The sequence below is a fragment of the Notechis scutatus genome, chromosome 9 (assembly GCF_049901735.1).
Source record: "Notechis scutatus isolate UNSWTSFEM ecotype Mainland chromosome 9, rNotScu1.2, whole genome shotgun sequence".
Classification (NCBI taxonomy): Eukaryota; Metazoa; Chordata; class Lepidosauria; order Squamata; family Elapidae; genus Notechis; species Notechis scutatus.
In genome coordinates, this window is record NC_142017.1 from 2,076,875 (window position 1) to 2,087,291 (window position 10,417).

Genomic DNA, 10,417 nt, shown 5'->3' on the forward strand with positions numbered 1-10,417 from the left:
TATCCGCAAAGCTTTTATTGATTGTCTAGGAGAGCCAAGCCAGCCCATTGAACACCTGGTAGAGCGTGGCTCAACCCAGTGCCCTCTTAATGCGTTGGGTTAACCGCGCTGGGCTAACTAGAGAGGCTGAGCGTTGGGTAGCGACACATCTGGAGGGACACCAGATTGCGGAAGCCTAATTTAAGGCAACAAAGCACATCGTGTATTTATGGCAGAGGTTCCCAGCTGGGAGAACACAACACCAACCTAGCCCGTGTTTTGGATTAAGCAACAAGTAGAGCATAATAGCTTCTCTCATCTGTGCAGAGAGACACACACACACACACGCCCCGTCCTCTGAGGCTCCTTCCCAGATCGGCCCAGACTGTCTGGCTGTATTTGCTGCTTGCAATTTTGTTTTCTTCCCTCTTACTCTCTTGCAGACAGTGGCAGAGAGCTGAAGCATCCACTAATTAAGAATCATTGTTGGTGGTTATCCTTCCCTTGTATTTTACCCGGTTCCCCAGCGGGATCACAGCTCTTGGAAATACTAATTAAACCACAAAGAGAAAAGGAGAGGGGAGGGGAAGCGAGAGCCGTCTCCCCAGCGCTTGTGAGAGAGCCGCACAGATGATGCCCCAGCAGAGAAACAAACAGGCACAAAATACGCACATGCACACACACACACACACACAGAGAAAGAGAGAGAGCTTTGATCTTGAAATGAAAAGGTAGGCCTGGTTTGGAAAAAAAAAGACGAGGGGAACAGCGGATGAACGAAATGCAGTATCCTGAATGGGATGAATATTCACATATTCCAAGAGTCTTTTTCCGCTGCAGCAGGATATCGGGCAGGCAGGATGGAGCAAAGGATTCTCTCCTGTCACTTTAGGGTTGTTGACCCCCCCCCCAAAAAAAGACCCCTTGATCATCCAGGGCTCTGGTTGGCTTTGCCAGGCATGTCCATCGGTTGCAACCCTCCTCTCCTTGGGCTTTTTCTGAGCTTTTGAAACCCGAACCCATCTTTCCAGCCCTCCGTGTCTCTGGAGGCAGCAGTGAGGCAGCCTTCTCGTCTGGCCACCATGGCTCCCAGGGTTTTGGCGAGGCTGAGCCTCCCTCCTCCCTCCTGCTTGGCCCTTCCTTCCTCCCCCCCCCACCCGCCAAAACCCATCGCTTCAGACGGAAGCCCTCCGCTGCCCCTGGAACGGGGCCCGTCACCCTCGAGAGGAGGAGATAATTTATCTGCTCCAACAATTGGAAGCTAACGAAGCCCTAATGCCACCAGGGAGCGCTCTGCAGAGGAGGAGGGGGGGGAGAGAGCACGCGGGAGCTGACTCAACGGATGAGCCCATCCATCCATCCTCGTAGAGAGCTTTGATGGAGGCCTTTTCATGCTTTCTCAGCTGAGGGAGAGAAGGGCAGCGCCTGGTCAGAGGAGAATTGGGAGGGGGCCGGGAAAGGCTCCGGAAAGGCTCCACAAATCCCTGGCCGGTGCCCATCCATTAGAGGCGAGACGTTTGCGGGAGACCAAACAGCCTTTGAATGGCTGGGTGGAATGAAGAATGGTCTATTTTAAAGCTAATAGGGCATGCCTCGTGGCCTCGCTGGCAGAGATTGCGCAGGGAGAATGACGGATGGTCCTCCTTGTCCTGGCCCCACCCTGCTCCTCGCCATCTTCTCGCCCGGCAGGCTCATCTCAAGCAGCAGCAGAGACGGGAGCTGATCTTGCACCTTCTCTCCTCGCCCAGCACCAGCCCGGGGCCTTCTCCAAGGAGCATCCAATGGCTTCTTGGCCTCTTGGAGCCTTAATGCCTCTTCTTCCCGTAGGACGGCTGGTCTTCTTTGCGAGTAATTTTCCAGGATCCCCCACAAGATGTTTCTCTCTACTGGAAGAAAAGGGGTACTGGGGAAAAAGCTCAGAATTTTGCTCATGGAAGGATTGTCCCGGTTTGCATAAAACAAGGGAGGAAACAAACCCACAAAGTTGGAAGGAATCCTAGAAGCCATCTAGTCTGGTCACCTACACACCTACGGGTCCCGTAGTGCCTCTCTGGAAGATGAGATCCATGTGTGTTTGAAGACTGACAGGAAAGGAGAACCCATCACTTCAAGAGGTAGCCTGTGTCGTGGACTTGGATCTCATATCATTGGCAAGTTCCTCCTGGCATCTAACCCGAATCTACTTACTCGGTGCTTCTGATATAACCTGCTCCCTGTACTGTCTTTCAGGTTATTTGATTATTTCTCTCCCCTCAAGTCTTCTCCTCCGTGTGCCCAGATCCTTAAAATGTTCCTTACGGTTGCCAGACCCTTCATAATCTTGGTAGCACTTCTGCAAACCTTCTCCACTTTGCTGTTGTCCTTCTGAGGCTATGTTGCCCAGAACTAGACACCTACCAGGACATATGGTGGATGAGTCCCACGATCTGGGCACCATATCCTTGTTAAGATAGTATTTGTCTTTTAGCAGCTGCATCACACTGCCTGCTGGGGTTTAACCTGAGGTCACAAGGAGACCCAAATCCTTTCCCCCAGTCTCTGTTGTCAAGCCAACCCTTCCATCTTATTCTTGGATCTTTCATTTTTTTTCCTATCCAGACACACAACTCGACATTAACCAGAGGGGAAAAGTCCATCCTTTTCGTCTCTGTCCATTGCTCCTGCTTGTCTAGATCTTTTGGAGTTGCCTTCCTTCCTTTTAAAGTATTATTCATCCCTCCCGGCTTTGTGTCTTCTGCAGATTTGACAAATGTCCCCTCAAGTCCCTCGTCATGTCATTGATAAGAATGGTGACCGGCAGAAGACCCTTTAGGCCCACCACTTGATCCTGTCTTCCAAGCCAACGTGGACCCATTAATGAGCTCCAGTCATTCAACCGTCCTTCAGTCCTTCAGTCCATCTCATAGGGAGTGTCCCCTAGGCCATTTTTAATCATTATAGCGAGGAACATCTGTTGAAAGGCAGTTGAAGGCTTTGCTAAGGCCCAGGCAGGCTATATCTACAACTGGGCAGCATTACTCCATTGAAGAAGAAGTAGGTTGGTGGGTTGGCACTGTTTTCTTGCCAGGAGTTTAGGTTGGGTTTTGCTAATAAGGGCTCCCACCCTTTGGAAATGGCCTCTTGTAGAATCAGGTTCACTGCTCATCCTCCTCCTGACACGGTTGGCCGCTGCTGATTTCTGCCCTGAATTTGGTGGTGTTTCTTCTGTGCCGCCAATGAAATGCTTGACTAACCTGTTTATTTTATGACCACCATCAAAAAGCGTGTGGATTGGTATTTGCTGTGCTGTAGCAGTCTCCTCGGGCATCGGTGTCTTCCTGGAATGATTAATGGCCCCTGGGAACAAAGCTGCTAGTAAATCTTCAAGGCAAGAGAAAACACAGTCCCTCCGCTCCTTTCTCCCCCGAGCCTTCCTCATCACAGCCCAGCCTGGCAGAAGAGGGTCGGCCCATACTTGCCTCTTCCAACGTGGGGATGCTGTGCGCAGAATACAGAGTCACAGAGTTGGAAGGGACCTTGGAGGTCTTCTAGTCCACCCCCTGCTCAGGCAGAAAGACTCATACCATTTCAGACACATGGCTGTCCAGTCTCTTCTTGAAGACCTCCAGAGTTGGAGCATTCACGATTTCTGGGGGCAAGCTGTTCCGCTAGTTAATTGTTCTCACTATCAGGAAATCTAGTTAGCAGTTCTAAGTTGCTTCTTTCCTTGATTAGTTTCCTCTCTTGGCTTCTTGTCCTGCCTTCAGGTTCTTTGGAGAATAGGTTGACTCCCTCTTCTTTTTTTTTGGCAGCCCCTCAGATATTGGGAGACTAGACATAATCCAGTTTCTGCAACCCCTCTTGGTGTGTTTCAGCCTCCGGTCCCCTAATCACCTTTCTTGCTCTTCTCTGCACTCTCGACCTCTTTTCCGTATCACGGTGGCCAAAACTGGGTGCAGGATCTTCCTAAGGTGCGATGTGTGATCTTCCTAAGGCATTGTAAAGTGGTATTAACAGGTTCTAGCCCCCTGTTAACACTGCCTTGGCTTCTTTGGCAGCTGCAGCACATGGCTGGCTCCTATTGAAGTGATTGCACAGACAAACCAAGCCCTTTACAAGCTAGACGAGATCCTTCTGTTTGGGTCTCTGCAACTGCAGATGGCTTTCTCCTCTGATCTGTTCCCCCTCCCAGCTGGAGAATGTGCAGTGCACTCCCGTTTTCCTGGGCCTCCGTTCTCCAGCACGCTTGGAGGCCTTTCCCCCTTCTTACTGCAGCCGTCTTCTGCCCCGCTCCTGCCCCCTCGGCCCCGATGCCTGGTCCATCTAGCCTGCTGGAGAAGGCCAGGATTTGTCTGTTGGCTGGTTGTGGGAGAGGACCGGGTGTGTGGTGCCCCAGGCGGGCTTTGCGTTCTGAGAAGGAACAGCTGTTCCTGCTCATTAAAAATTCCAATCCGGGGCCCATGTCTATGAATTAATTATGGCCAATGGATCTTCGGAGGAGATTTGCAAGTCTTGGGGAGTTCACAGCGTCTTGCAGGATGTTTGTTGTATTCATATTTAATAAATACACTTGGAACGATCTCCCGTGGTACCTGGCTGGCTGCGAGTGAATCCCAGCTAGGTCATATTTTCTAAGGTGACGCCCAGACAGGGAATTCATGTTTGGAAGAGCATTTTTTAATGTAGAATAGAAGCCTTTCTTCCAGGTGATGAAATCGTTGGAAAAGGACATTATGAAGAAGAGGGGATCAAGCTATTCTCCAAAGCCCCTGAGGGCAGGACAAGAAGAAGCAGCGGATGGAAACCAAACAGGGAGAGAAGCAACCTAGAACTAAGGAGAAATTTCCTGATAGTTAGAACAATTCATCAGTGGAACAACTTGCCTCCAGAAGTTGTAAACGCTCCAACACTGGAAGTTTTTAAGAAGAGATTGGACAACCATTTGTCTGAAATGGTATAAGGTTTCCTGCCTAAGCTAGAAGACCTCCAAGGTCCCTTCCCACTCTGTTATTCTGTTAAAGTCAGTGTGGTTCTTTTTTCTTCTGGGGAGAGAAGCATGGTGTTGTTTTTTTTGGTTGTGTCTCAGTGCCATCAGTAGCTTGAACCAAACAGAACATTTCTGTGATCCAATCCCTCAAAACAACAGTTCCCTGCCTGGAGCTGCCCCATCTGCTTCCATTCCAGCTGAGTTGCTTTCCAAATTCAGACTAGAACAACATCTGCCCCCTTCCCTCTCTGAAGACTGCCAAAGTAGACATTAGCTCCTATTCAGGGAATACCAACTGCTGAACCCTGAATATTGGCAAGCAAGGAATTAGCTGAGAATCCGTAACAAAATCCCCCTTCCAAAGCTGTTTAAATATATCAGCGTTCGGCGTGTAGAACAGGGTAGGCGGAATCTGAGAGGGAAGAAGGAGAACGGATGTCGTGAATTCTACAGATTTCAGATTTGATCTCTGCACAATTGATGGATGGGTGCTAAACCATCTCAAACCGCATATATGTTCTGTGTAGCACCTCTTATAGGAAGATTTGGCCCTGCGCCAGGACAAGGTCATCATCTCCACTTGTCTTCTTCTAGAGTTGCCCATCCTGTCTCAAAGAATTTTGCCAGTGCCTCCCTGTGAGATTATTGTGGCTTATTGCTCATATAAGCATGAACTGTGTCGACAAAGAAGCATTTAGGACCTGTCTGCCGTTAGCTAAACAGACCCAGAAGAGGATGGAGAGACAACATCAAAGGGCATATTACAACAACACCAATTAAGAATGGTAGAGACCACCAGAAGAGCAAGAGCCAGAATTTTGTATCTCCCTAAACACAGAAAGTGGTAAAAGAGGAGGAGGAAGAATAGAAGGAAGGAAGAAGAGGGGGAGGGAAGGAAGGATGGAGGAGAGGAGGAAGAGGAGGAGGAAAGGAAGGAAGGAAGAAGAAGGATGGAGGAGAGGAGGAAGAAAGGAAGGAAGGAAGAGGAGGAAGGAAGAGAAAGGAAGTATGGAGGAGAGGAGGAAGAGAACGAGGAAGGGAAGGAAGGGAGGAGGAAGAGTAGAAGGAAAGGAAGGAAGGAAGAGGAGGAAGGAAGAGAAAGGAAGTATGGAGGAGAGGAGGAAGAAGAGGGAAGAAAGGAAGAGGAAGGAAGGAGGGAAGAGAGGAAGAGGAGGGAAGGAAGGAAGAAAGGAAGAGGAGGGAAGGATGGAGCAGAGGAGGAAGAGATGGAGGAAAGGAAGGAAGGAGGAGGAAGGAAGGAAGAGGAAGGAAGGAAGGATGGAGGAGAAGAGGAGAGGAGGGAAGAAAGGAAGAGGAAGGGAGGAGAGGAGGTCCTTTCAGTTGCTCAGAGCAGTCCCTTTTTGGAGTGAAATACTTGCGTAACCATCTAAACAAAACGTCCTTTTCTGTCTGCGAGACACCACTTACAAGTGCAAAAGTACCTTTTCCCAAGCTTTCTTGTGGGAAATAAAAAAATAAAAAGCAGCCCTGCCCAGTGTACTCATTGTTCCTCAAGCTCACGCATTCTGCAATTGGAATAAATTATGCAAATATACATTCTTTAATCTGCACTATATATCCTGCTTTCAGGATTGAAGTCTCTGTATAATTACTCTGCCAACCGCAGTCTTGAAGAGGGCACGGACGATTCGGAACCCGGAGTACAAATAATCAGAAATAATGGGAGGCTGGAAAGGAGTTTCCAAGTGACGATTTTGTCAGATATTTTCACCTCTTTTTTTTCTCCCTGTAGCAGGGAGAACATGGAATGAGTAACTTTACAAAGTGATCAGTTCCAAAGAAGATTCAAATGGGCAGGGGAGATGATAGAGGCAAACATCTGGATCGCAATACTTGGTGGAGGTGGTAACCATTAGGATTATGGTGATCCTCTTGAGGAGGGCAGAGTGCGTCTTGCGAGGTCCCTGTGAGGCAAAACACAAATGGACTCGGTCAACTTGTGGACCTGATAGGGCCCCCAGTCAGTTTCTTGACCTTCTCCTTCAAAAGAGGCCTCTCCAGGGGAAGAGCCTCTCAGAGGGAAGCCCATAAAACAAGGACAGTCCATCGTACAGCCCATTCGGTCGTTCCTATCCATTTTCTTCAGGGTTTGGGTTTGAAGGTAGGGCTGACCAACCACCGGATCCCTTCGTTGCTAAGCCTGAAGAGGCCTCCACCCCATTAGCTATTTCCAGCCGTTGAGTAACAGAACAACAGAGTTGGAAGGGACCTTGTAGGTCAACTAGTCCAACTCCTGCTCAGACAGGAGACCCTACACCATTTCTGACAGATGGGACTCCAGACTCTTCTTGAAAGCCTCCAGTGATGGAGCATTCACAACTTTTGAAGGTAACTTCTGTTCCACCGGTTGATCATTCTCACTGTCTGGAAATTTCTCCTTATTTGTAGGTTAAATCTCAACTTGTTCAGTTTCCATCCATTGTTCCTCGTCTGGCCTTCAGGTGCTTTGGAGAATAGCTTGACCCCTTCCTCCTCCTCTCTGTGGCAGCCCCTCAAATATTGAAACACTGCTCTCCTGTCTCCCCTGGTCCTTCTCTTCCCTAGCCAATGCCCAGTTCTTGCAACCGTTCTCCATACGTTTTAGCCTCATCCTCTTATCTGCGCTGGTTTTTTTTTTCCTCGCTGAACATTTTGCTCAGTCTTGGGAACCAACCCAGGGACGCCTAAACTCAACACAGAGTTTCCTGTGCCAAAGAGAAGATGCTCAGGCAAAAAGAGGAGGCTTGCCAAGGGTCTTGGTTCATCCTTTTGAAATGCAGATGTGCGCACGGGGCTGAGTCATGTCTCCGTTTAATCTCCCTTCGTTCTTCCTGCTGCTGCATAAAAATCAGCAAGAGGGTCTGTGTGTGAACATGACTGAACATTTGCCCCAAAGAAGCATCGCTAGCTTTGGTTGGGCGGGGAGGGTGGCAGCATTCTTGCATCTCCTCTCCCCTCTCTTGTCACACGCAGGTGATCGCCCAGAGAACATCTGCCTGGGATTAAGCTGGGGAAGGCTGTTGGGTGCAGAGAGAGCACCGTATATGGCTCAAACCAGATGGCGCCGCTCTCCCCTTCCCGCTTTCATCGCGCCGTGGTGTCGCCAGAAGAGCCGTAATGGCAGAAGACAAGCAGATGTTTCTGCAGCTGAGGCCTGGGCTGCCCACTTCAGGGAACGACTGGTCACAGATCATTCTCTACCCCGGTGGTGGTGCCAGCTTCCTCCCTGCCGTTACGGCTTTTGTGCACGCTCCGGCGCGAGCTGGATTCGCAGCCAGGGTCCAGGAGCAGCTGCCTGCTCAACTGATGATGGCTCCCCAGAACAGCTTAGCCGCAGGCCTTGTTTTTTGTTTTGTTTTTTCCATTCCCATGGAGAATTGCGGCTGAACCAAATAAAGGACAGCCTCTCTTGCTGTTTGTCAGGCAACTCTGCCCTCCGGGTAGGCCTCAAAGCGTGTTGAGCCAAATGCTGCAGGGAAATTCCGGTCACCGAAGGGCTAAAAGGCAGAGAAGATCGCTCTGCATAAAGTTACTTTTAAGTTTGTCCTTCTGCCAGCTATCTTTGGGCAAATTGCTGTCAGATTATCGGTGTATATATCATGCCTTTTCTTTTATGTATCTTTTCTTTTACGTACAGTGAGAGCATTTTCATGAAGACAGATTCCTTGTGTGTCCAATCACACTTGGCCAATAAAGAATCCTAATTCTTTTAAAGTTTGTTTGTTTAAATCAGGGGTCTCCAAACTTGGCCCCTTTAAGACTTGTGGACTTCAACTCCCAGAATTCATGCATGGCTGGCTGGGGAATTCTGGGAATTGAAGTCCACATCTCTTAAAGTTGCATTCCTATCTCCCTTGGGGTGTCCTCTGGACGGGGATGATTGGGCTTGTGTTCCTTTCAGCAGGAAGCTGGCTCCCGAAGTGGCGGTGGAGGCAGCAACGGAAGCCGGGACCGCCTGATCGCAGAGGCTCCGTTGCCCCAGGAGAAAGGCAGCGGCCCAACGGTCCCTTCGCACTTGCTGGGGACGCCTTATTCTTTTGCAATCCCACCCAACTCCATCGTCCAGGATTCCCGTTTCCCGCCTCTCAAGTAAGTGAGGCCAAGGAATGTTGGGGCGATCCCTACCCTTCCCCCCTGGGCTCTTGATGGGAGCTTGGACAGTGCTCCCGAGTCAGGCATGTTCCTTTCCTAAGGGGGATCATGCTTCCCATTGGCCCGTTCTCTTTGTGGCTCTTGCCGCATCATTGGGACGCGGAACAATGGATGCCCAGAAGTGGGGCCTCCAGTTCATGAGGGAAGTGAGCTTGGAAATGTTATTGCAGACTTTTGGAATTCACCTCCCTCCCTCCCTCCCTCCCTCCCTCTTTTCCTTCCTCCCTTCCTCTCTCTTTCTTTTTCTTCCTCCCCACTCTCTCCCTTTGGTCTTCCCTCCCTCCCTTTTTCCTTCCTTCCTTCTTTTCCTCCCCCCTTCCTTCCTCCCTCTCTCCCTCCCTCTCTTTTCCTTCCTCCCTCCCTCCTTCTTTTCCTTCCTCCCTCTTTCTTTTTCTCCCTCCCTCCCTCCCTTTCTCCCTTCGGTCCTGCCTCCCTCCCTTTTCCCTTCCTTCCTTCTTTTCCTTCCCTCCTTCTTCCCTCTCTCCTTCCCTCCCACCCTCTTTTCCTTCCTCCCTCTCTTCCTCTTTCTTTTTCTTCCTCCCTCCCTCCCTCCCTTCCTTCGGTCCTTCCTCCCTCCTTTTTCCTTCCTTCCTTCCTTCCTCCCTCCTCTCTCCTTCCCTCCCTCTTTTCTTCCTCCCTTCCTCTCCCTTTTTCTTCCTCCCCACTCCCTCCCTTTGGTCTTCCCTCCCTCCTTTTTTCTTCCTTCCTTCTTTTCCTCCCTCCCTTCCTCCCTCCCTCTCTCCTTCCCTCTCTTTTCCTTCCTCCCTCTCTCCTTCTTTTCCTTCCTCCCTCTTTCTTTTCTCCCTCCCTCCCTCCCTTTCTCCCTTGGGTCCTGCCTCCCTCCCTTTTCCCTTCCTTCCTTCTTTTCCTTCCCTCCTTCTTCCCTCTCTCCTTCCCTCCCTCCCTCTTTTCCTTCCTCCCTCTCCCTCTTTCTTTTTCTTCCTCCCTCCCTCCCTTCCTTCGGTCCTTCCTCCCTCCCTTTTCCCTTCCTTCCTTCTTTTCCTTCCCTCCTTCTTCCCTCTCTCCTTCCCTCCCTCCCTCTTTTCCTTCCTCCTTCTCTTCCTCTTTCTTTTTCTTCCTCCCTCCCTCCCTTCCTTGGTCCTTCCTCCCTCCCTTTTTCCTTCCTTCCTTCCTTCCTCCCTCCCTCCCTCCCTCTCTCCTTCCCTCCCTCTTTTTCTTCCTCCCTTCCTCTCCCTTTTTCTTCCTCCCCACTCCCTCCCTTTGGTCTTCCCTCCCTCCTTTTTTCCTTCCTTCCTTCTTTTCCTCCCTCCCTTCCTCCCTCCCTCTCTCCTTCCCTCTCTTTTCCTTCCTCCCCTCTCT

At 50.3% G+C, this 10,417-nt stretch overlaps 1 protein-coding gene across 11 annotated transcripts in view; it reads left to right on the top strand.

Annotated features, from left to right (window-relative positions):
* The window catches only part of GSE1 (Gse1 coiled-coil protein), a 258,953-nt gene that overhangs the window by 229,003 nt on the left and 19,533 nt on the right, over positions 1-10,417 (top strand). For all 11 annotated transcript variants that reach the window (XM_087971395.1, XM_087971396.1, XM_087971399.1 and 8 more), the window contains one exon: positions 8,847-9,034. In XM_087971395.1, coding sequence (XP_087827521.1) covers positions 8,847-9,034 — 188 coding nt within the window. The remainder of the gene's footprint in view (positions 1-8,846; positions 9,035-10,417) is intronic.